The 27,326-nt window shown below is 38.7% G+C and overlaps 1 protein-coding gene and 1 long non-coding RNA gene across 8 annotated transcripts; one reads left to right on the forward strand and one right to left on the reverse strand.

Moving 5' to 3' along the window:
• Positions 1 to 56: 56 nt before the first annotated feature.
• On the forward strand, positions 57 to 24,911 carry STARD6 (StAR related lipid transfer domain containing 6). 7 transcript variants are annotated; one of them, XM_040478785.1, is made up of 9 exons: positions 57 to 129; positions 721 to 1,013; positions 1,627 to 1,710; positions 3,395 to 3,488; positions 3,687 to 3,736; positions 14,037 to 14,163; positions 17,151 to 17,268; positions 20,190 to 20,283; positions 24,397 to 24,911. In XM_040478785.1, exons 4-9 carry the CDS (start codon positions 3,399 to 3,401, stop codon positions 24,596 to 24,598), a joined length of 681 nt encoding a protein of 226 aa, XP_040334719.1. In that variant the 5' UTR covers positions 57 to 129; positions 721 to 1,013; positions 1,627 to 1,710; positions 3,395 to 3,398; the 3' UTR covers positions 24,599 to 24,911. The 7 variants fall into 7 exon arrangements, with proteins under 7 accessions (XP_040334719.1, XP_040334721.1, XP_040334718.1 ...); XM_040478787.1 differs by having other exon boundaries at positions 83 to 129; positions 954 to 1,013; XM_040478784.1 differs by having other exon boundaries at positions 97 to 166.
• On the reverse strand, positions 4,662 to 16,314 carry LOC121032910 (uncharacterized). Its single transcript, XR_005791593.1, has 3 exons — positions 15,805 to 16,314; positions 10,788 to 10,901; positions 4,662 to 5,480 (listed from the first exon to the last, which is right to left on the reverse strand). It is a non-coding gene; the product is annotated as an uncharacterized LOC121032910 (long non-coding RNA).
• Positions 24,912 to 27,326: the final 2,415 nt, after the last annotated feature.

A 27,326-nucleotide genomic window follows, 5' to 3' on the forward strand; every position in this document is an offset into this window, starting at 1 on the left:
GATACAGCATCCCCGAGCCGGACACCGCCCCGCCCCAGGCTCCGCTTGCTCGAAGCCAGCTCCGCCGTCACAGCGGAACGCGACGCCCGCGCTCGCTTTCAAACTGATCCAACATGGCGCTGGCTTGCGGTGCGCATGCGTGGCGCTCGGCGCCCGGGGCCGCTGGGTGAGGGGCGGAGGCCGCAGGGGAAAGGGGGCGCGGCAGGGTGTAAGGTCGCACTCACAGCCGGGAAGTGTAGTTTCTTCGTCCTCGTCTTTCTGGGGGTGGGGGGTGGGGGGTGGGGGGCGGAGGGGGTGGTTGGTTGACTCCGGACAGCTTCGTCCGGCTGCCCCGCACGCCCGCCCCTCCTCGGTCACCACTCTTTGCGGCTACTCCGCGCAGATGATAGGCTGAACTTCCCTCGGCTGGCTCCCCGGGAGTGTGTGAGGGGACGAGGTGGGGAAGGAGACTCGGGGGCGCTGGCGGCTGCCGGTTTGGTCTCGGCCTCCCCGCCTTCAGAGCACCCCCTCCCAGGATAAGACCATCTCCGCCGGTGGTGGAGGGGCAGCTCCCCGGACCACTTCCTTCCCTCCCTCCTCAGTGCCTTCCGCATCCCATCCCTGAGCCCGGTCCTTCTGGGCTTGCAGCCAGCCCCTCGCAATAGAGCAGATGCGAGATTGGAGGAGGGAGTTTGGTCAGGGATGGGATTTAACAAATTCCTTGGGGACCTTGATTCCCAGGGAAGAATGTCAGTGACCCAGCACGGATTGGGGACCCAGTCAGGCAGCCCAGAAAAAGGGAGATTATATACAAACAGATGTAAAGACCACTAACAACATACGTGGTTCTGTCTACGAGGCTGGGACAGGATATGAGGTGCGAAGAATCCAGTTTCAACCAAGTGGTGTATCCAAAAAAAGATGTCATCTCAATATTGGTTTATGTTTATTTTCCACTGACCCTGTGGGTGAAGATATCCTTGACCATTACTCCACCGGAATATGTTCCAGTCCATCCGATGTTACATCACAAGGTAATGGCCCTGTAGTCCTGCTGTTTGTTTTCTTCTTTGCACCCTCTGTAGCCCACTAAACTTAACCTTTCCTTTTTTCCTGGCAAACGAAAAAGTCCACGAGCTATAAAATGCAATTGAGTGGTTCAATTAAACACGTTTATTGTGGCAGGAAGTGCTAGTGATTTGAAAATGAGTACGTCAAAGTCCCTGCAGGAGTTTACACCCTAGTGCTATGTTCCAATAATCTGTGCTTCTTTAAATCAGTCAGTATCAAGTATGTTGCTGATAGGAAATAAAGAACTGTGTTATATATGCTGGGGCAAGCACAGATCAGGAACCAGCCAAGGACTGTTAATGGCATGAGCTTAAAAAGTTAGACATCTTTATTTACATTCCACCAGAATGTCTTTTTAACCAGTCCTTCTTTAAAATAATTTCTTAAAGTTTCCTTTCATAAACAGTATTATTAACGCTTCTCTTACTTTTTTCTTTCATCATGGGCATATATAGCAAATGTGTCCTAATGAGGGTATAAAGTGAAAATAAAGAACACTGAGAAAATATTAAGGAAATGATCAAATATATTGACCTAATTCATGGATCAAAATAATTCTTCTTTGTTCCTTCACAGGTTAAGAGATATGGAGATCTCCACAAGGATTTGGAGAAGAGTCCCAATAATTATTAAAATTCTGGACTAGATCTATTAGGAAAGGTAAAGAAACTGAAAGTCTACTAGGAAACAGGAGCTGTAATGGTTTACTAAAGCTGTTCAAATATAGATGTCAACTAGGTGTTATGCCTTGCTGGAGAACAAAATAAGAGAAGGTGGGTTTATGATCCAACCTAGACCTTTAGGTGAGAGCTAATTAAGACATGGTTCTGATCATTAAACTTTAAGAAGGCTTATTGAGGCAGCTCTTTGGAGAGTTTTTTAAAAGGTAGATTTAAATGTGTCATTTCAAGAAAAGAAACTAGTATTTCTGATCATCAAGAAGGAGCCCCACACTGTTTCAATCACGTTGGCATATATTAACTCACTTAATCCTTATAATGACTCCATGAGATAAGTATTACTATCCCCAATCTATAGATGTAAACATTGAAATTAAGGGTTAAGCAGTTTATTCAAAATAATGTAGCTTGTGGTGAGTGGCAAAGTTAGGATTTGAATCCAGCTGTGTGTTTCTTCCCACCATACCAACCAGCTTCCCGTAACTGAAAACTAGATGATGGGCCAAAGGACCAATGAGACTCCAGTTTCCTGAACCCATTCAGAACAGAAACAGTATCTTACCTGTTTTTGCCACACCTACCACAGTACCTAATCCCTAGTAAAGGATTTAGTAAATATGTTTATATTGAACTGGTTTGAACTTGATCCTGTCTGAAGAGGTGAAATTTAAACAAGACACCAATGAAGAGGAATCTGTCATTCATATTTGGGAAGAATGTTACAAGCAGAGGGAACAGTAAGTACAAAGACCCTGAGGTAGGAAGATGCTTGGTTGTATTTGAGGAACAGCCAAGTCAATATGATTGAAGCTGAGTGGGAGAGAAGGCAGGTAGGAGTTGCCTTTGGAGAGGAAACCAAGGGTCAGATCATTTAATGCCACTGCCCTCACTTTAAAAAGACTAATTCCCGGAGCACCTGGGTGGCTCAGTCTTTTGAGCCTCTGACTTTGGCTCAGATCATGATGTTAATGATTCATGGGTTTGAGCCCTGTGTCGGGCTCTGTGCTGACAGCTCAGAGCCTGGAGCCTGCTTCAGATTCTGTGTTTCCCTGTCTCTCTGCCCCTCCCTGCTTGTGTTCTCTCTCTCTCTCTCTCTGTCAAAAATAAATAAACATTAAAAATAATTTTTTAAATAAATACATGAATAAATAATAAAAAGACTAATTTCTAAGAACGCTTGATCATCAGATGATGCAGCTTTACAGGAGTAAGGAAGCATGATTAAGCCTTTGGAAATACTAATGATTTATTGAATGCTTATTATGTACCAGGCATGGAGTAGGACAGTTAAGTGCATTATCTCAATCCTCACATTAATTCAACATTTAGTTATTATCCCAGAAAATGGGAAAACGGAAATATTAAATAATGTGGTTCACAATTAGTGGCAGAGACAGAATTTGACCAAGTTCTCTTTCAGTCCAAAGCCTGCTCTTCGTAGTATACCACACTTTCTATTTGAAAAACTATGAATAAGGAAGAAGGAATTCATGCGTGCATGCATTTAGCAATTATTAAATAAAAATTTAATTAAAAAACAAGTAATGATTCTTCATTACTATGTGACAGGCACTGTAGAAATAGTATTAAAACATAATACAGCATTTTAAAATTGTTTTGTATGATTATATTCTTACCAGTCATCTGTTTTTACAACTTTGCAGGTAGATGGACTATAAGAAGCTTGCCCAAGAAACTGCTCAAGAAATTTTAGGATACAATCAAGATACATCAGGCTGGAAAGTGGTTAAGACTTCAGTAAGGAAACAAGTTAAATATGGTTCAAGAGTTTATTTTTTAATGAGAAGCAATTCATTATATAGACTTTTTAAAATGTTTTTCTTTTACAAACCAAAAAAATATATTTTTACTTTTTGTTTGTTGGTTTTTATTTTTCATTTTTTTTTTTCTGTATCTGACAGCTAATTTATTTCTGGATTTTTATTCCCCTTTGAGAAAAAGATAACTGTTTCCAGCAAGGCTTCTAAAAGATTCCATGGAAATCTGTGAGTACAGTTTCCTATTTATAGACATTTTGAATTCAATGGCATTGATATATCTAGAATTCAGTGCTGCTTCACTGGCTATAACATTGCTTGATAGTAATCAGGAAATAGAAATTATTAAGTCACTAGTTTAAATTTGGTATTAATAAATTAGAGCAATTATGTACCACCTAATCATTTTCAAACTTGAAGACAACCAGGAAAAAAAGTCTTTCCAAGCGAACAATTCACTAAGACAGGAAATTTCTACATCAAGAAATAATTACTATAAAAACAGATTGGTGTTTCCTTGATAACAGTAGTGTTTTGCAGCCTTTCAAACATTTCACCTTTCCGTTAAATAAGCCACTATAAAATAAAGTTTTTTTCCCCAAGTCATTTCTCTTGCTGATACATGTAATGTTTTCTAAAAGCTGCTTTTAAGGATATTTTTGAGGATCCTGTTATTTCAGATATAACTACACTGAGGGTAGTGGGCTGACATTTTTAACCTTATTCTTAAGAGTTGTTCATTCATTGTTCATGATATCACATTAATGCAAACACACCGTATGTTATCGAAATCAAATTTTATTCCGTTCCTTTTTTTTTTGGAGTCCACTTTTTCTTCATTTTGTATTTCTTGCTCTTTTTTATCTGACTAAAATTTGATTACCTTTTGTCTCAATCCAATTTTTTTACTATCAGACAAAACTGGTATGCCTTGTCCTACTCATTTTAATAATTATCAGGAAGATAATCCCTGCTTTCATTGTCTAAATAAGTAATGATTCTAGGGACGCCTGGGTGGCTCAGCCGGTTGAGCGTCCAACTTCGGCTCAGGTCATGATCTCGAGGTCTGTGAGTTCGAATCCCACGTCAGGCTCTGTGCTGACAGCTCGGAGCCTGGAGCCTGCTTCAGATTCTGTGTTTCCCTCTCTCTTTACTCCTCCCCCGCTCATGCTCTGTCTCTCTCTCTGTCTGTCAAAAATAAGTAAACATTAAAAAAAGTTTTTTTAATACAAAAAAAAATAAGTAATGATTCTAATAGAGGCGCTTTCAAAAACAGACCGAGGAGGGAAGTAGGTGAGGTCAATGCCAGTGACACTAGAGGAATAAACTCTTAGAAAAATATTATAGCTTGTTGGCGTCTTACATACTGGACAAGTGTAGACAGCAACCTATGCGTCAAAGAAACCTTGGAAGTTATTTATTGATTCAACGATACTTCTGGGATATTTGTGTGCAATTGTGGCTCTACCACACCTAGAGCCATTCAAGGAGTAGCTCCAAATGGGCTGTTTTAAAGCTTTATGGAGATTTTTGATCAGAGGCATTTTACTCTTTCATGCAAAACTAAACAAAAATTGGGACTTTTTACACTCACATTTTAAGTGAAATTTATACGCACTGTGTACTAGTTATTGATGCACAAAAATATCATACCCCATTTCTTAATGTCTTAACACTATTATCCCATGGTCAGGATTCCAGGTGTAGCTCAGCCTGGTGCCTCTGCCTCAAGGATTCTTAGAAAGCTGCAATCAAGCTGTCACCTGGGGCTTCGGTCTTATCTGGCGGCAGCTCTACTTCCAAGCTCACTTCCATGGTTGTTGGCAGAATTTGGATCTTCCTGGGCTTGTTGGACTGAGGGCTTCAGTTCCTTTCTGGCTCTAGGCTGGAAGCCTTCCTCAGTTCCTTGACATAGGGACTGCTCCACAGGGCTATTCACAACATGACGTTTGCTTTCCTCACAGTGAGGAGTCTAGGAGAAAACAAGAGAAGGAGCAAGTAAGTCAGGAGCCAAAGCCTTTCTGCAGCCTAATCTTGGAAGTGACCTCTCATCACTTTTGGAATATTCAGTTTATCAGAAGTGAATCGCTAGATCCAGCCTGACTCAGGGGAAGGGGAGTCCACAAGTGTGTGAGTACCAGGAAGTGGAGATGAGTGGGGGCCATGTTAGAGACTATCACACACGGGTTTTGGAAAACCATCTTTTAATTCTTTTTTATAGTTGCGCTAAAGTCCAGTAAATATCAAACACAGCTTTAAAACGAGGGTTATGGGGGCACCTGGATGGCTCAGTCAGTTAAGCATCTGACTCTTGAGTTCGGCTCAGATCATCATCTCACAGTTTGTGAGTTCGAGCCCCACATGGGGCTCTGCGCTGATAGCACGGAGCCTGCTTAAGATTCTCTCTCTCCCTCTCTCTCTCTGCCTCTCTCCCCCTCACTCTCTCTCTCTCTCTCAAAATAAATAAAGAAATAAAAATAAATTAAGTTTGATAAAAGGTAATGCAACCGTTTTGCATACTTGTTTTCTCAAGGTCAACCCACAGATTCTTCTAAATTTGCCATGTTTGGGGCACCTGGGTGGCGCAGTCGGTTAAGTGTCCGACTTCAGCCAGGTCACGATCTCACGGTCCATGAGTTCGAGCCCCGAGTCAGGCTCTGGGCTGATGGCTCAGAGCCTGGAGCCTGTTTCCAATTCTGTGTCTCCCTCTCTCTGCCCCTCCCCCATTCATGCTCTGTCTCTCTCTGTCCCAAAAATAAATAAACGTTGAAAAAAAATTTTTTTTTTAAATTTGCCATGTTTATGTACAGAAGGAGAGTATGACTGGACCAGTTTTTTGTTTGTTTGTTTTTGTTTTTTTTTTTTCAAAATACCTCTATTATTCTGTGTCAGCTGTGGCAGATATTTAGGTTACTACAAAGGAAACTTGTCTGAACATGTTGGTCAGGTTGGTCTGCCTCGGTCAAAAATTGACCTCCCCTGGCCTGGATTGAGAAGAAAGTGAGAATTGCAGTCAAATCAAGGGGAAAATCTAGGGAAGCTTACAACTTTTCCAGTACATCAAAGAGAGCTCCACATTTTAGTTACAGAGTTGGAAATAACCAAAGTGAGAAAATGAAAATGAATTTAGAATGGGCAACAGAGTGTGAACATTGCACACTTTCGGCTAGATAGGATGGTCTAATGCTATTTGCCAAACTAGTATCTGGGAGAAATGTAATCCCTCAAAATGCCCTTTAGGGGTAAAGGGGTTGCATTATCAAATAAGTTTTTCTAAACACTCCAGACTATATTCTCTTCTTGGAAATACGCTCTTAAGATCAGAGAAATCCTAGTGTAAAGAAACCTATTTAACTTTTCCACATGTTTTTGACCAAGGACATGCTTGTAAAATATTGGCCTGGATAATGGATCTCTCATCTCAGATTTGGATTCTAATAGAAGCTCTAATTGACTAGATATGTACAGAGAAGTGATTTATTTTTCATTATTTCCCTGCTGTCATCCCAGTGTAGGCTATTACCATCTCTATCTGGATTAGCTCAGTAACTCCTAATGGACTCCATGGATCTATTCTTACTCAACTGTATCCTGTTCTTCACACAATGGTCAAAGTAGATGCTTGAAATAATTCAGATTATGTCACTCCCCTACCTAAAATCTTCTAAAGCCTTCCCATTGCATCTAAAATAAAATCCAAGCCCTTTATCAAGCTCTGCAAGGCACTATCTAACCCTAGCCTACCTCTCTGACCTCTCCTACCATTTCACCCTCGCTCTCCTACTACCGTTGCATGAATGCAATGAACTTAACCCCGCCTCAGAGCCTTTGTAGTTGCTCTTCACTTGCCTGGCATGTTCTTCCCCCAAATCTTTCCAAGGCTAATGTCATTTTTGTCCTCAAGATCTCAGCCTCATTGCTCTTTAGAGTGACCTTCCTGGCCACACCCACTTGCTGTTTACTACACCACTCTGCCACCTTCTTCATTTGCATCTATCACTATGTGAAATTTATCTTCTTCCTTTGTTCTCTCATTTAGTATATGTCTTATTAGAATATAAACTTGGGACACCTGCGTGGCTCAATCGGTTAAGTGTCCGGCTCTTGGTTTTGGCTCAGGTCATGATCTCACAGTTCGTGGGATTGAACCCCATGTCAGGATCTGCACTGTCAACATGGAGCCTGCTTGGGATTCTCTCTCTCCCTCTTTCTCTGCCCTTCCCCTGCTCACATGCTCTCTCACGCACTCTCTTTCTCTCAAAATAAATAAACGGTAAAAAAACAAACAAAAAAATACTGTAAACTTGATGGAAATAGGAACCTGAATAGGAACAAGATTATAAAGAAATCACTTTTGTTTGTCACAGTATCCCTAGCACCTGAAGAGTGTCTATCACATAGACACTTGGCAAATGTGTATTGACTGAACTTACGGACTTTAGTTCTATTATATTGGTTGCCAAATAGAAAGTATTTAAATTTCCCTTGTAACTGCAGTACAAAAATATAAACCAAAGATATCTTCTTAGCACTTCACCTTGATTTCATAATTCATACCCAAAAAGCTCCTTTTGTGGTTAGATTGGAGCACTTGGGTATACGCAAGAGAAGAGTGCCAATTCTTTGGTGGGAATTTCTTTCTTTCCACCCTCAAGGGATGTAATACAGATTACCAGCACACAATTCAACACTACACATTCCCCAAAATGTTAGCAGCAGCTAACATTTATTAATCTTTTACTATATGTCAGGCAGTAGGCTAATAATTTTCTTCAATGTTTAATTTACTCCTCTTAGATCCTACAAGTATTTTCTAGCCTGCGGCTTTTCCTTGCGTACATCACACTCATGTTTCTTTGCATGAATGCCTCATAGTTTTTTTATTGAAAACTGAATATTTAAGTCATGTACTGTGGCAACTCTGGATACAGATTCCACCCACCCACCCAGGGCTTGTTGTTATATTTGTTTATTAGTTGGGTGGTTTGTGTAGACTAATTCTGGAAGTCTATTCTGCAGCCTCTGATAATCCCTGCTCTGATTTTTTCCTTTGTTTTTATCCTTTAGCCTGTAGGAGGGATCAACATAAGCCATTTATTGATCACAAGTTGTGCTTAAGACCCCCAAACTAGCAAGATTTTTACCCTTTACAGTTGGATCTGTGTGTGGTTTACAGGCTGTTTTCACAATTCAGCAGTTTTATGATTTTTTCCTGCACTTAGCCAGGGACAAGTAACTTGGAAGTTCTGTAACCAGTCACTCCTCAGAGGGAGCACTCGTGGGCATAGAGACATTCTTCCAGAACAGCAGCAAAGAGTATGATTTTATTTTAAAGTAGTCAGGATACATTATGTGTCAGAGGTTACACTTAAGTCTCTAAAGGCAGTAAGGCTTCAATTCTTTGTTGATTAATCTGTATGCAGCTTGGAAAATGCTTGTAAGTCACCAACACATACCTTGCATTGAATGCCCCCGTGAGGGGCAGCCTAGGACATCCATTCTGATTGTTTCTGCATAGGAGCAGCCTGGTACATCCAGTATAATTATTCTGAGTGGGCAGTCTTTTACATCCACTCTGATTACCCCATAGTAGTGGCAGCCTGGTACACCCAATCAAAATGCTTGAGTAGGACCATCCTAGTATCTACACTCTGCTTGTTCTGCATAGCTGCGACCTAGTGTATCTAATCTGATCGCTCAGAGTAGGGGCAACCTGGTATAACACCCTTTGTTTTGATTAGAGGCTTTGACTTCTTTGACTGATTGCTTTGACTAGAGACAGCCCAGTATATCCTCCTGATTGCTCTGTATAGGGGAAGGCCTGTCTCTTCTTACTGCTCTGGAGAAGGGGCAGCCTTGTACATAAACTCTGACTGCTCTGAGTCTGGGCAGCCTAAGACATCCAATCTGGTCAGTTCCGGTGGGACAGCCTAGTACATGCATTCTGATTTCTCTGAGTTCGGGCAGCCTAGTACATCCCCTCTTTTCTAGGTGGGAGCTGCCTAGTATATACACTCTGATTGCTCTGAATACGGGCAGCCTATGTACCTACTCTGACTGTTCTGAGTAAGGGTATCCTCGTACATCCATTCTTATATCTGAGTAGGGGCAACGTAATACATCCACTCCACTTGCTCTCAGCAGGGACAATCTACTTCATGTACACAGCCTTCCACACCACAACCCCCCTGCCAGGGATAAGTGTGATCTTATGTTGTTCATCTAGCTGTTATCTCTCCCTACTTCTGGCTGGTCTTTTGTGCTTTTGCACTAGTTCCATGTAATTCCTCTAATTGTTCACTAACAAGATCTGTATTTTTTTTTTTTTTTTTCAAAATTTTCTCCACATTTTGTTCCAAATGAAATCCATCTTCTCAGGCATAGGTGAGATACTGCCAGCTCATTTTGTCTTGCTTTTGCCCCTGAGCAGAGCCTATGCACGACTATTGGAGCTGAGTGACGCCTCTATCCATGAGCAGAAGGGGGATGTGAGGGTGACATTGGGGAGAGATGCTGCTATGACTTCAGTTTGCCCTCTTAATGTAGCAGGAAGGGGAAATAGGCCTTAGTATTTACGCCTGTTGTGCCCTGGACAGAGCCCTCTTCCTATCAGTAAATTCTGGGTGAGGTAAGGAAGCCTCAGTCTTCTCAGCAGTGCCTGCTGGGAATAGAGTTTAACAGCATGAGCTGAGTGATGTCAGTGACCCACCCCTCTAGGATAAAACCATAGCCCTAGACTGGGAGCTAGTGGGGAGAGGGAGCCCCTCCTTGTCTTCCAGGTGTGAAAAGGGGTTGGCTAGAAGCAGATCGTGGCTCAAATGCTACAGACTCTTACTTTTCCTATCTAGATTTAGTAGATATTCTTGAATAAATGTTTCTCCGTTTCCTGAAAGCCCTTTGGTCATTTTCTAGAGAATTTCAATAGCTGTTTTTTAAGGTAATTTTCATCAGTTTGTTATTGTGGAACAGTTGTTGTCACTGTGGAGGAGGATTTACTAAAATTCTCACACAGCTACTCTGGAAGTCCCACCCCCAACTCTAGTATCACATAGGATATGTGAAAAATATGATCACTAAAAGCCCGTGAGTGTCTTATCATCTTACAGATGCTTCCCCAAGTTTACAGTTTCTAGTATGCCAAAATAAACACTTTATATTATTTTTCTCCTCCTCAACCTCCTAGTTACTCTTCTGGCAGTGCTCATTCACAAAAATCATAAAAGGCCATAAAGTATTTAGAGACATTAAAATTAGCATGTTGATATAAATCCACACATACCAAAAGGTTTTCATTGCTGCCTGAAATCTTCATGAAATGTATGGTCTGTAAATAAAGTGTAACTTCACATATACTGATCAGTTATTCCATATAGCAGCTAAAGCTGTTTAGAAACTGTAAAAGACAAGAGAAAATAGTTAAAATATATATTTATTTAATTTTTAGAGAGAGAGCATGAGCAAGGGAGAGAGGCAGGAGGACAGAGAGAGAATCCCAAGCAGTCTCCAAGCTCAGTGTGGAGCCCGGTGCAGGAGGGACTAGATACCAAAACCCTGGGATCATGATCCAAGCCAAAATCAAGAGTGGGACACTCAACCAACTGAGCCACCCAGGCACCATGGTTAAAATATTTTTAATTTAACCTGAGGTCACTTCATGTATAATGAGCACAAAGCTTTAGTGTAGATCGTAGTAAAATATCTAATGAACTGTTCATCTTAATGATCAATAGATATAAAAATATAGTTTAGATCCAAATATGACAAAATTGTTATCTCTGAAAGAGCCATGAACACAGTAGATGCTGATACCCAAGACGCATTAATGTTTTGTTTTCAAAGAGGCTTGATATTTACATATTTTTTTAAAGCCACTAACTCTAATTAGTGAATTAAGATAAGGTCATTTTTAACTAGTAGCCTACCCTTTGCCCAATACAGAGCTTTAACTGTGTTTTATAATCTTCCAAAAAGCAAAATAAATAATTTCTGCCTTGTAGTCATATAATACCTGTAGCTTATACTTTTCTCACCTTTACAAATGACTGGGAAATAAACATATTAACCATTGAGTAGATAGTCTAAACCAGGGGTTGGCATACTTTTTCAGTGGAGGTACAGAGAATAAGTAAATACTTTATGCTTTGCAGCAACTATGGTCTCTGTTGCACCTACTTAGCTCTGCCATTATAGCATAGAAGAACAACACATAAATAGACAATACATTTTTACGCCATTATAGCATGAAAGCATTATACGTAAGTAGACATAGACAACCCATGGTGAGTAAGTATGGCTGTGTTTGAACAAAACTAATTACAAAAGCAGGAAGTACACTAGACTTGACCTATAGGCCATAGCTTGCCAATCCCTATTCTAAACAATAGATATGAAAAGTCACAAATCCTTAAATGTTGATAAAGTTATAGGTATATTAGATATCCCTAAATTACATGAGATAGTCAACTCTTTTTAATGAAATAGGCTTTGTGTTAGGTGATCTTGCCCAACTGTAGGCTAAAGTAGTGTTCTGAGCACAATTACAGCAGGCAAGGCCTAAGCTGTGATGTAGATTAGGTGTATTATTGTGCATTTTCGGCTTAAGATATTCTCAACTCACAATGGAGAGAGCTTATTGTAAACCCCACCAAATCTTATTTATCTTAGTGTAACCCCATCAAAAGTCAAGGAAGATATGTATATGTTAGTTAGAAATATCAAAAGGTTAAAAACTCTTCATACTCCAAGTTTACAATATAACTAGAGAGAGAGATAACTCATTATGTAAAAAAACAATCAGTGGTAGTATATACATATCCCTTAATAATTTTGTACTTAAATTTTAAGTGTTATCATATCTGACTTCTTTTTCACAGGACCTGATAATTATTCAGGTTGTTTTCTCATTGTCTTATACAGAGCTTCATAATAAGCTCTTTAAAACTTTGTAGATCTGGGGGCGCCTGGGTGGCGCAGTCGGTTAAGCGTCCGACTTCAGCCAGGTCACGATCTCGCGGTCCGTGAGTTCGAGCCCCGCGTCGGGCTCTGGGCTGATGGCTCGGAGCCTGGAGCCTGTTTACATTCTGTGTCTCCCTCTCTCTCTGCCCCTCCCCCGTTCATGCTCTGTCTCTCTCTGTCCCAAAAATAAATAAACGTTGAAAAAAAAAAATTAAAAAAAAAAAATAAAACTTTGTAGATCTGAAGGAAGGAAACATTACATAGTAAGGAAATTTGAGGATATCTTATAGAGAAAATTAAGGACTAACTGAGCTTTTAAAGAGAAATTAACATACAAAGAAATAGTCTAATGAATTCCTTATTTGTTTCCCAAATCATAAAAACAAAGTTTCAGAGGAAGAATCCTTCATAAATATGACTATTTAGTGTAACAATACTGTTTGGTTTTTATCTCACTCCCCCCAGAAATTATAACTTTTTAGAGGTTTAAAATTTTGATTTTACTTAAACCTATGCCCTCAGGTTGGAAAGAATGATTAACTGGGAGAAGAGTAGAGCCAATATTGTTCAGACTTCATTTTAGTTCAACAACCTTCTCCTAAATACTGACTTTTAATCCATTTTTCTCACATTGTCTTAATTTCATTGATGGATAGCCAAATCTGATTTCACTGATGGATAAACACAAAGGTTAGTTACTTGCCCAAATCCTGACGTGCAAAAAATAAATGTAATTCAAAAGTCAGTGTCTATAAATAAAGTTCAGTTGTAACACAGACATGCCTATTCATTATATATTGTCCATGGCTGCTTTACTGCTACCCTGGCTAAGTTGAATAGTTGCAACATAGATCATGTGGCCTGCAAAGCCTGAATTATTTACCGTCTGGCCCTCTCCCAGAGAATTTGCTGACCACTGCTTTAGACCACATTACATCCATAAATTAAGAATTGGGCCTGGGGGCCTGGGTGGCTCTGTCTGTTAAGCAGCTGACTTCGGCTCAGGTTATGATCTTGCTGTTCATGAGTTCAAGCCCCTCATCAGGCTTTGTGCTGACAGCTCAGAGCCTGGAGCCTGCTTCAGACTTTGTGTCTCCCCTCTATCTCTCTGCCCCTCCCAGCTTGTGTTCTGTCTTTCCGTCTCAAAAATAAATAAACATTAAAAGATTTTAAAAAGAAAAAAAAGAATTGGGGCTAAAAGATACTGTACGTATAAACACACAAACTTCTCATCAATTGCATTTGGCTTATGATAAATATGGCAGGTAAATATTTATGAGAAATATTTTAGAAAAATCCTAAAAGAAAGTAGCCCCTCTAATAAGACAACTATAAAACATTATAAACAAGATATGTAGAAAAATGGATCTTGAAATAATTTATATTAATTACTGCAATGTTTATTTCAATAAACCTGGCTACTTCCAATTGAATAGTAGTGTTCTGAATTGCTGATATTACCTACAAGTGTTCTTTACTGCTATTTGCTAAATTAGCCTACTATGGTACATTATATTTTGAGCTAAGCCTAAACCAGTAAAATTTTGAATTTTCTCTATTTTGTTAACTATAGATATCGTGTTGAAGGAATAATTCCAGAATCAACAACTAAACTATCTGAGTTCCTCTACAAACCTGAAAACAGAGTTACATGGGATAAATCATTGAAAGTGTACAATATGGTACACAAGATTGATTCGGTAATTTGCTGTTTGATATCAGACTTCTACTGTATCAATATATTTTTAGTTTTATTAGTGATTTGAATATATTAAACCTGTATGATTATAGACACTTCATATTTTATAGACTCAATTGAATTGAAGTCTTTATAAAAGCCTTAAAACTTCCTTCTTTATTAGTCAAACGTTTAATTCTAATTAGCTTTATTCTCTTGTAAAGGCTTAGCACTTTCTGAATCTATCCAGCTTTCGCGCAGACATGTGCCTTTGGTCTTGAGGGGAATTGAACTTTATGTATTCACCTCCTCCATTAGGTAGAAAAAAAGATGAAGCATGCCTTCTTGATGGGAAGTCAGTAGATTTATCTTAATCATAATACATTAGACAGCAGGAACAGTGCAGACACATACTGTAACTTTTTTTAAGAGTAAGGTTATAGTATGGAATAATATCTATATATTGTGGTTATATAAACCTATATATCTACTTATATAGTTGTGGTTTTAGGACCTTTCACATACATTGTCTCAAACAGATGAACAGGGGGAATAAAAACAAAGAGAAAAAATTACAGGTAATTAGAGTAGAAAGTTTAAGTCACAGAGGTGGAAGGAAAGACCAAATGTAAGAGACAAGAAAAGCAGCACACTATAGACCTCTTATTTATTAAGACAGCTATACTTTATGGTATGTACATTACACCCCAATAAGCTGTTTTTAAAAATCGGGTCATAAAGTGAACTTTCACGATTTTCATAGACAATTACACGTGTAAAACTTCAGGTCACTGGGTCTTTGGTTCTTTGAGTCTCCAAACCATATTCCACACGTCAAAACAAATATCTTACTTATCTGCCATCACCTTATCATCTTCTCAGAACTTAGGTTAACTTTACCTCCTTTTATTAAATTGATTTTAAAGCCTGGGAGTTGGGGGAGGTTGTAGAAAAGCCCAGGAAAGTAAATGTTTCATTTTATAGAGAGCACCTGAAGTTCCTATCCACAAAAAACACCTATCTATTACTCTCTTGGGATTTAAACATACAGTTTGAGAAGCATAGTCCACCACAAATGAAGATTCACACATTTGGACTGTCTCTTTCATGACTGCGTGACACTAATCGCACAGTTCCTTTTATACTTCATATGTTCCTGCTGTTGCTGCAAATCAACTGTAATAACTAGATTTGGCATCAAAAAAAACTTAACTGATACAGAGAAATTATGTGACTTGCCCAAGGTCGCATACCAGGCAGAACCATGCCTTAATACTTGACCTCCTGATTCCAATTCTATGTCCTTTCCAATATATTACAGAATCTCTGAATACCATTACACTGCACCAAGAATTCTTTTACCTTCCTATGAATGTTTATAGTATGCATCTCCAGGGATGTTTTAATTGACTCATTCACCTGCATTGGTGAGAAAGGGATCCCTACTCTAGGGTTTATGAGGGTGATCAAAGACATGACATCTGACACTAGACAAATGAGATCAACACCAGTTTATCAATCATTAGTCACAGTCCAGGAGAGGAGGACTGTTACAACTTTGTCAAATTGGCATTTGTTAAGTGGAGCACAGGGTGCCAGATGGTGAGCCACAGTTCAACAAAAGACCACAAGAGAAATTGAAATAGAGAAGTTTCTTACTCACAAGTCCTGGAAAAGGTACACGGAACGCCTCCAGGAGCCACATGGGGAGGTCAAGGCAGGCCGCAGGCAGAGAGAGGCAGGCCCTGAGGCACCTGAGCATCTGTGAGTAGAGTGCTTTGGGATTCCTGGGCTAAGGCCAGGTTGGCCAATTCAAACCAAAAAGAGCAGGTCACTTTGTAAAACACAAGTCCCAGAGGTGTCCAAGGACCTCACAAGGGGAAGGTTGTGGGAGGCAGGGGAGACCATTGATCGGATCGGAAGGGGTGTTGGGGAAGTTACATCAGGAACTGACATTTCCTTGTGACTGTGGTGACCAAGGCATGCACTTGCGGGGGGGGGGGGGGGGGGGCGAGTGGCAGTTTAAGGCCCCCACAGGCGCAGTGGCCAAACAAAAAGTTTACTGAAGCAGCAATACCATGGAGTAGCTTAGCTAAACTCCCAAGGACACACCGCCATGGAGGGTGACATGGGAGTTGCACCCAGGAGCAGAGTAAATAACCAGAGGTTGTGCAACACCGGCGTTGTGGTGTCAAGAGGTTGAGGTGACCCCTGACTCCTACAGGAGGCTGTGATTGGTTGGATCAGTTCTGCTGTCCAGCAGGGAACTGAAACCCACCACTCAGGGACAAATAGGAACTGTGGCTGATCCTGTGATAAGGGGCATTGCCTGACAAAGGGGCCTTACCTGTAGGAACAGAATGGGGAGAATACCTTGCAGTTAGGCCATTTAAGACTCTCCCAACTTCAGCAGACGTCAAGGCGGCGCATAATACTGGTCCTTAATTTTAAGGCCTTATACCACAGGGTGCTAAACCAATATATTTGTCAGAATATATTACCTAATCAGTGTGGACTGGTAGAAATACACTGGGAATAAGGAACATGGGTTCTAGTTCTGTACTTATCTCTAGTTTTGCATGTGATTTAATGTTAGGCTTTGGTTCCTTCGTCTAAAAATTTAAGGAGTAGATAATAACGAAATTCCTTTCTGAATTTTCTGCGCTTACATTAATTCCTCACCAGATATTTGATTTCCAGATTACTTTCTCCCATTTCTGTACATTGCCTTTTCATTTTATTTATGGTTTCCATTGCTGTGCAGAGCTTTTTTGTTTGATGTGGTCCCACTTGTTTATTTTTGCTTTGGTTGCCCTGTGCGTATGGTTATAGATCTAATGTTCCTCTAACACTGAAAACGCGAGCAGATTTGATGATGTTCTTCTAACTTCAAAGCCCCCTTCTTTTTCCAAATAGTAGCTAATGTTATGCAGTGAAATTCTCTGGGAAGAGATACAAAGGATAGATATGAAGTAACTGTTGCAATCTTTACGGTTTGATTTGTTCCAGGACACATTCATATGTCATACCATTACACAAAGTTTTGCCATGGGCTCAATTTCCCCCCGAGACTTTATCGACTTAGTATACTTCAAGCACTGCGAAGGGAATATGGATATTATCAGTTGTAAGTTGAAGCATTTTGCCCATATTTTGGAATTACTATGAGTCATTAATAAATCTTGTTTTCCTTTAACTCACAGTTTGGGAGAAACTGCTTTCAATTAATTTGCTATTCTCTTTATTTGGTGAGACCAATAAATGTATGTATAATATAGACAAGCCTGAGTTTTACCCAACTCTGGAGGTGCCATTTATATCAGTCAATAATTATGGCATCTCTTGGCCTTTTTGCAATTTATACCATGCAGCACTGAGTATAGACAGATAACTTGTAGGCTGAAACTTCACAGCATACATTTTAAAACTACTAAGACACAAAGTTAATCTTTGGATATGCTATGTTATATATGAATTATGTAGATTGGGCATATCCAGTAACTGATAAAATTCCTGAAGAAATTTTCATTAGATGAGTCTTTACATAAATGTGCTTATATTTCTTTTAGAAATTGGAAGTTTTGATATCCTTAGCTCTGTGTCACTCTGTAAATGTGTCACTCTGTAAAATGCAAATGTGTATAGTCTTTTCCTAACTTGCTTTATTCACTTAACACATACCAGTTCATACTTGGACTCAGATAAATACAGTAACTCCTGGTGAAGGGATTTTGGTAGGACAGTAGCCTAAAGCCCTGTTTTTCTCCAGAATTCAATTTAATCTCACCATTCCTATCTGAATAATCTTCTCTATTGTAAACTACTTGGGAGTAGGGACAATTAAGTGTTGTAATTATTATATTCCAACAAAGTTTCAGTTATTCTATGTCTGTAGTACTCTAAATTTCAGATACTAGACTACTACATAGTTCTGCCCGCTCAAACACAGCTCTGTTGCAGCATAGCAATAAGGCCTGATATTCATCACTTGTATGTGGCTATCCCTTGTAGTTTCATATAGTCGTCATTGAGTTGTCTCCTTTTAAAATGAGAGTGCATAAAAGTTTATCCACCATCTGCAGCACAAAATACTATATGTCTGAATTATAGACCTGTTATTTTCTGTATTTGAAGGAGACCATTTCAATCTCATTTTTAGTGGTCAGAGGGAAGGTAAAAAAGAAGTATGGAAGAAGTTAACATCAACAAATAGTAGTAATCCGTCATTCAGTGATCAATACTAAATTTGCTTTAAGCAATTTTCTTAAAGTGAATTTTTGATGAATACTGAGTTTTCTTCTTAACGTTCCTTTTGTTGTCATTTAACTTACTACGCAGCTTGCTTTGAGCTAAATATTTTGTGTGCATCATTTCACCAATGAGGAAACTAAAGTTCACAGAAATTAAGCTACATTAGCTAAGAAGCAGCTGAACCAGAACTAAAACTCAAGTCTTCTGACTTTCCAAACTCTGGGTTAACTATATGCCTCATAAAAGATCCACACTTGTTTGTGAAATACAACCAAAAAAGTTTTAAAGAAAGACCAGGATAATCTCTGTATTTTAAACAGAGAAATACTATGTTAATCTCACTTCCAGCAGTACCGTTATGCCAGCACAATAGGACCTGTTGAGATGATGAACTCGCCGTGAACAGGGAAAATGCATTCAGCCTCATTTGTCCGTTAAGTGATTTACATTGCATTTACCACAGAATTGATTGCCTGTGTTAAAAATCCTAAAAGAGAAGTCACCATCTCTGACAAGAGAAGGATTCAGTCGCCAAGAAAAAAACAAATATATTTTTAAAAATACTTTTAGGGCACCTGGGTAGCTCAGTTGGTTAAGCCTCTGACTCTTGATTTCGGCTCAGAGGAGGATCTCATGGTTGGGAGGTTGAGCCCCACGCTGTCAGCACAGGAGCCTGCTTGGGAGTCTCTCCTTCTGCCCCTCCACCGCGTGCATGAGCACACAAGTGCGCTCTCTCACTCTCTCTCTCTCTCTCTCTCTTTCTCTCTCTCTCTCTCTCACACACACACACATAAATAAATAAATACAATGTAAAAATATTTTCAGAAAGGGTATATATAATTATCATAAACTTAGAATCAAATCACCTCCCTTCTACATTCACATAGAGTATGGCTATGCCACACAGTTCTTAAAACAAATTCTACTGATTTTTAATTATCCTCTGAATTAGCTACAGGGAATTGGCAGAAAAGAGCATTTAAACCATCTTTCCTGACAGACCAAATAACTACATCAAATATTTTATTTAAAAAATGATTAACAATTTATATGTAAGTATTGAATCACTATATTGTACACCTGAAACTAATATTCCACTGTATGTTATCTAACTGGAATTCAAATAAAAACTTTAAAAATATACAGGGGCGCTTGGGTGGCTCAGTTGGTTAAGCATCTGACCTCAGCTCAGGTCATGATCTCACGGTCTGTGAGTTTGAGCCCCACATTGGGCTCCGTGCTGACAGCTCAGAGCCTGGAGCCTGCTTCCGATTCGGTGTCTCCCTCTCTCTCTGCCCCTCTTCCACTCATGCTCTGTTTCTCTCAGTCTCAAAATTAAACATAAAAAAAAATTTTTTTAAGATGTAAAAAAAGGATCTAACCCTAAAAAAATAATAATAATAAATGGTTAGTAAAATTTATAAACCTGATATCTTCATAGAATAGTCTTTTCCTTTGTCATTTTTTTTTGTTTCAAATCTCAGGAGCTAATTAAATGATACTTTTAACACATTTTCTTATATGTAAAAGGTAACAACATCTTTAGAGATACTAGAATGAGATCATTTGAGAGGACAATAGTGCTCATACAGGCATTTTCTCAGTTTTGACCTGTGTGCACATACATATGTACAAACATACATACACAGGTATAAAACTAATATCAATGCTGACAATAACTAAATTAAATTAAATGCTATATCACACATTTTTTTTAATACACTACTTCAAATAGAATTTTTCATCCTTGTGGAATAGTGTTCATTTTCTTTCTTTTTTTTTTTTTAAATCACTTAGCTAACAGTGTGGATTTTCCAGCATACCCACCATCGTCAAATTACATACGTGGTTATAACCATGCTTGTGGCTATATATGTTCTCCTCTGAAAGAGTAAGTGTTACTTGCATTTATTTTATTTTAACGGCTTTTAGTTGAATTCTTAACTAAATTCCTAACTCATTGGTACAAGTATATGCCAGCATATTCTGTTAGGGGGGAGAAATTGCCCCTAAGTGTAATTTAAATGACAATTTTTATAAGTGTTTTCATCATGAGAATGGATAATTCCCTACAAAGTATGATGTGAGGTCTCTGGGATGAGTCACACATACACATGCATTGCCTGCCCCCCATCCCTTCACCCCCAGTTAACTTTAACCTGATGCTTCAGATTTCCCCATTAGAGTCACTTCTGTGAATTATTAAGCAATTTTTGTAAATTACACTTCCCAAGAATTATAATATATTCACTATTATCAGCAATGAACGCTTCGTCCTAAATGAATTCTTTCCAGTGGACCACCTACAGATACCTGCAGAATGAGATGTACAGTAGGTAAATTTGGAAAGAGCTGGAGAAATCAGAGATGAGTCACTACCCACAGGTGACCAGCCTAGGGGTAAATGGTGACATAAAATACACATATTTTGTAAATGTATGTACATTAATTCAAGGTAGTTCATCACAAATTCCTTAAGTTTTGATTTTTGCTAAATGATTTTATATAAGTAAAATATATCAGCACATAAAAACTTGTAAAATTTTTTATTGGCCAGATATAAACCTCTCAATAGGAGGGGAAAAAAAACTTATGTGAAGAAAGTCAAAATAAAATTACATTTTAGGCTGTATTCCTTAACGTGTTCTCTACTGCATTACAGAACCAAAAGAATTTCACAATTACGTACATTAATGGACAGGATCATTGGTGCAGATGATATGATGGTGATACATGGTCTTTCTACCCACCTGTCACTTTTGAATCTATGGTCAAGACTGCATTCTCCACAGCAGGAGAAAGCAACACAAGGGAAGGGGTAGTGCTCCGAATCAACTGGGTAAATCAGCCACTGGTGGGGACTCTAGTCAGGAAGCTACACACTCTAAGGTGTGCATCACAGCCTGAGGCCCCGTCTTGCATCTTGTTAACTTTCCACTGTCAAAAACATGGAACAAAGGGTGATCTAGACGTCCCATTTCGGGCAAGAGCCCTGCCTAGCATCCTGTTAGAGAAAAGATGGTTTCATTCATAGTCTCAGAGAAAGGTATGAATAGATTCTTCTGTGCCACGCAGCACAACATTTTGGACAACCAACATTTGTAAACTAGTTATGTAGTAAACTTACAAAACTTATTATCAGGGGGCACCTGGGTGGCTCAGTTGGTTAAATGTCTGACTCTTTGATTTCGGCTCAGGTCATGATCTCACAGTTGGTGAGATCAAGCCCCACATTGGGCTCTGTGCTGACAGCGTGGAGCCTGTTTGGGATTCTCCCTCTCCCTCTCTCGTTATCTCGTTCTCTCTCTCTCTCTCTCTCTGATAACTTAAAAAAGATTATCAGTAGTAAAGGCACTTTTCTAGTAATAACTGGAAACTCAAAGAGATTTAAGACCTTACCCACGGCTCGTGAATATTCTCAATCCTGCCACCAGAGACACTTTTGTGAAAATAGTCTAAACTGCATAGAGAAGAGTATGGGAAAGGGACACTCACACAGTTTGTGGGAGCAGTGGTCTTTATACCCCCCAAAAGAATTTTGTAAAACTGTACTCCACCTTGCATATTTGTAAGTTGATATTGAAATTCTGCATAGGATTAAATTTAGAGGATGCAATTTATGGCACTTTAAGTATTGATACTTTTTTTAAAAGTGTTATATCACTCTTGTAAGCATATCCAATAGACTCTAAATACCATAATAAGTTGAAACCTACCATAACTCAATTTCAAAATACATGCAAACATCAACACTCAGAAATTTACATCATTCTTTTTCTCCTTGATTCCCACATTCTTATTTTTTTCCCTCATATAATTTGATCCTAATAGAATATATGTTGAGGCACCTGAGTGGCTCAGTCAGTTAAGCATGCAATTTAAGCTCAGGTCATGATTTCATGGTTCATGAGTTCGAGCCCCGCATCGGGTTCTGTACTGACAGCTCAGAGCCTGGAGCCTGCTTTGGATTCTGTGTCTCTGTCTCTCTCTGCCCCTCCCCCCCCTCAAAAATAAACATTAAAAAATAAAAATAAATGAATGTTACAAAATATATGTTGTATTAGATTAAATTGTTATTAAAAAAGCAAAATAAAAATATATTACTAAATGTTACATAGCTATTAAATATAAAAGCCAACTGTTACTGAAAACATGCCTTGATTATTAGCAAAACTTAGGTAGCATTTGCTCTGTGCCAGGCAGTCTATAAACAGTCTACATATATTGGCTCATTTGGTCTTCCCAATAACCTTATGAAGTAGGTAGTATTACTATCTCCATTTTGTGGAAAAGAAAATGGAAGCCGGGAGAGATTAAGTAATTCTCTCATGGCTAAACATAGGTAATAGCAAAGCTCAGCTTTAAACCAATCCAGACTGGCTCCAGAGTCCATGCTTCTAACTGTTACACTCTTTTATCTGTGTATTGGTGATACTAATAAAATGAGATAGCACTTACTATTGTCTACTCCAACTTTGTAAGTACTGAGAAATTTTTTTTGAATAAGTGGGTTAAAATGAAAAGAGTATAATTCTAGGACTGTCATTAAATGCCTTTGAAATTCTCTTGTGTTATGTACCATAAATTACATAGAAACCTATAATCAAAAACATTTTTTAATCAAAAACTATTTTTAATGACAAATAATTTAGATCCATAAATTTTATTGAAAGCAAAGAATTGACAACATGATTTATTACCCAACTCACTTCCAATTAATCAGATTTTTCCTTTGGGATCTCAGAGTTGTGTTTTTTGTTTGTTTGGTTGGTTTTTTTTGAGTAGACTCCAAACCCAGTGTGGAACCCAACATGGGCCATGAACTCATGACCCTGAGATCAAGACCTGAGCTGAGATCAAGAGTCAGATGCTTAGCTAACTGAGCCACCCAGGCTTCCCTCCCAGAGATTTTTACATGCCAGAGCAAAGCACTGTAGTATCACTCAGTACTATTCAGGGAGGGTGACGGGTATACTTGTGTTCTGTAAAGCAACAGAGGATCATATGAACATGCTGGTGGGAAAGGAGAAGCCTACATCTCCATCAAAGATGGTCTCAGATGAGTTTAGGGAAAAGGTACATGTGAAGGTTAGAGACCTGAAAATTTATTCCCTTAAATGTTATTATCCTCTCACACCCTTTGGAAAGTCTTCACATACTCCAGTTTGAAGATCACTGGGTTAGAATACGAAGTACAACAGTCTTCCTAATGTCACTTGGAAAGAATATTTCCAAATGTTAAATGCACAAAACCTTTGACCTAGAAACTCTATGTGTTTGTAGAAATCCAAATGGATCCATTACAAAGATGTTTTATTGCCACTTTATTTGTATAGCAGCAAAAAGTGAGAAACAACCCAAATGATAGTCCAGAGAGGTCTGGTCACATAGAGAATGAAATACTGTATGCAGTCATGAAAAATATCTAGGCTGATTGGTATGTCTCAACACAGAAAGAAGTGCATGATGTCCTACTAAGAGGAAAATAAAACTAGTTGCAGAAAAACACATCTCATTTTTGTAAAAGCAAAAATGTATATGTGTATATATGTGGGGTAGGCAAGCGTATATGCATATATGTAAGCTATCTTTATATATACATAGGCAATAGTCTGAAAAGATCCAATCAAAAGTATAGTAAATATCTCTGGGAAACAGAATAAGGAGAATAATTATGAAAATTCTGTTTTGTTTAAATTTTTGTAAGCACATATTAATTTCGTAATTTAAAAAAGTTAACAAAATGACAAAAAGGAAAAGCTGACTGAAGACTGTAACATATAGTCTACTTAATATTTTTATGTAAAATGTTTATGAGTGCAAATCACTCTGCCCTTTTTTGTGCCCTGCCTTCCTCCCCGCCTTCAGTAACTGTTTGTCCTATCATAAGCACCACGAAGGGAATTGATGGTGAATAAGACAAGGATCCTGCTTTCTATGAAATTATAAATTCAGTAGATAAATCCAAAAATCTTTATATTTTTACTGCTTCCTTTGTTTATAGGAACCCAGCACATTCCAAACTAGTGATGTTTGTCCAGACAGAAATGAAAGGAAAATTGTCCCCATCAATAATTGAAGCAACCATGCCTTCCAACTTAATAAGCTTCATCCTCAATGCAAAAGATGGAATAAAAGCACACAGAATTGCATCAGGACACGGATCTCATCCTAACGGCCCCTCATCTTTCCTAAAAAAGAAATGAGGCCACAGAAGAGCATGCGTGGCAGTCATTGCCACTCACCTCCAAGTCAATGTGCATAAATACTGTTAAACTTTGCTAGACGGTATCCTTGTACAAATTACTGAAGGCACCTTGTGAAAATAAGAACTCACAGTCGTACAAGAGAACAGCATTCAATATAGTTTTTAATCTCATAGAAGAATGATGTGAATAACAAGTGTCCTTTAATGTACTTTTATCTTTTGTTTTGTTCCCCCTGGAAAATGCCCTGCAAAAGAATCAGTAAGAAAGCATACACAGTCAGAGGTCAGCATTAATTAAAAATTAAAATATATTTTAAATTGTTTTTTCTTGGGGCGCCTGGGTGGCTCAGTTAACCGTCCGACTTCTGCTCATGATCTTGTGGTCTGTGGGTTCGAGCCCCGCATTGGGCTCTGTGCTGACAGCTCAGAGCCTGGAGCCTGCTTTGGATTCTGTCTCTCTCTCTGTGCCCCTCCCCCACTTGCACGCTCTCTCTCAAAAATAAATAACCAGTTAAAAATTTTGTTTTTTCTTCACTTACTGCTTAAATTGATAATTATTGGAGACATGTACATAAAAATTGAAAAGAATTCCAATAGAATGTATAACGACTGATATCTAAAATGTAAAATTGAATGAATGCATGAATCAATTTCTGGTTCTGGCCAAGATGTAACAATCCATTCCTCCCAAATCCTTCCCTTTAAAACTAATAGACTGCACATAAGCATAGGGAGATTCAAGCATAGGTGAAAAGAAGGCAAACTACCTAGAAACCTAGGACTTGAGGGATGGCATAGTCATTGTTGGGGTCTCCTTATTGCCTTCCGTATATTCCAGTCAGGGCACTGCAGAAGCCTCCAGCCTGGAACCACCTTTGATATCCTTCCTGGGGTAATGTCAGTGGGGTCCTGTGGCAAAGTGAGCATTCCCTCCCACATCAACTTGGCAGCAACAAGACTTAGCCAGCTAATGCAAAGAAGGTTGGGTTACTATTCACTTCACTGCCCTTCCCTTATCCCCAGTGTCACCAAGACCCAGCAGGGTGCTGCACCTCCATGCAAACCCAATGTATTTCAATGGTTTCCCCTTTGTAATGTGGCCCTCAAAAGATATGTTCTTGTCAAATCCCTGGAACCTTGAATGAGACCTTATTTGGAAAAAGGATCTTTGCAGATGTAATTAAAGACCTCAAAATGAGATCCTCCTGGATTATTTAGGTGAGCCCTCATCTAATCATAAGTGTCCTTACAAGAGATGCACAGAGAAGAGTTTTGCAGCCACAAGCCAATGAATACCTAGAGCCACCAGAAGCTGGAAGAAGTGAGGACAATTCTCCCCCAGAGCCTTCAGAGGGAGTGTGGCCCAGGTGACACTTTGATTTTGGGTTTCTGGTCTCCAGACTATAAGAGAATAAAAAACTTTGTAAAGCCACCAACTTTGTGGTAATTTGTTATGGTAGCCAATGACTTCAATCAAAATTAACAATGTGTGTTCTGGGAAAGAACTTGTGAAGAAAATTAAAAGACAAACAACAGCCTTGCAACACATTTCTGTCAAGGACTTGTATCTAGAATATGTAAAGAGCTTTCCAAAATCAACAGTATTAAAAAATCCAATTACAAAATGGACAAAAGACATTTCAGTAAAGAGTATATGTAGATGGCAAGTAAGTCCACAAAAAGTTATTCAACATCACTGGCCATTAGGTAAATGCAAATAACCACACTGAGTTATCAGTACATGCGTGTCAGAATGGCCAAAATTTTTAGAAAAAATTAGTGATTATATCAACTGTTAGGATGTGGACACACTGGACCACTCATACACTGTGGGTGTAAAATGGTACAGCCACTCCGGAAAAGAGTATGGCAGTGTCTTACAAAATGGAACGTGCTTACTATGCAACCCAGGAAACATACTCTTTATCCCAGAGAAATGCAAATGTTCATAAAAAAAAAACAACAAAAACCTGTACACAAATATTCACAACAGTTTGGTTATAAATAGCCCCAAACAGGCAACAACTCACAAATCCTTTAATGGGTGAACAAACTATAGCAATCCATATGTGGAATACTCCTAAGCCATACAAAGGAAAGATTTGTTGATGCAATTGAGGTGGTCTCAAGGGAATACCGCTGAGTGAAAAAAGCCAATCTCAAAAGGTTAAATGGTATATTATTCCATTTGTATAACATTCTTGAACTGACAAAATGATGGATATGGAAAACAGAACTAGAATTTTGGGATCAAGAAGGCGGGGGCAAGCAGGGAGGTGGCTGCAGCTTTGAAAGGGTAGCAGGAGGAATCCTTGTGATAAACTTGTTCTGTGTGTTGACGTGATGGTGGTCATATGAATCTATTTACATATGACAAAATTGCACAGAATTAAACACACACACATAAATTAGTGCATGTAAAACTGATGATATTTGAATAAAATCAGTGGATTGTACCAATGTAGATTTCCTGATTGTGATATTATGCTATAGTTATGCAAGGTATTAACTTTGGGGGAAACTGGGTGAAGGAAATTTGGCATCTCTCTGCATTATTTTTTATTAATTACATCTAAATGCACAATTATCTCAAAACTCAAAATAAAAGAAAAAAATTAAAAACCAATCCAAGTCTCTAAAATTGAATGAGTCATAAAATTATATATATGATATATAAGATATATATAACATATATATAAGATGTATGTATATATATCATATATATA

Source organism: Herpailurus yagouaroundi, unplaced genomic scaffold, assembly GCF_014898765.1.
Source record: "Herpailurus yagouaroundi ecotype Mexico unplaced genomic scaffold, PumYag 142, whole genome shotgun sequence".
Taxonomy (NCBI): Eukaryota; Metazoa; Chordata; class Mammalia; order Carnivora; family Felidae; genus Herpailurus; species Herpailurus yagouaroundi.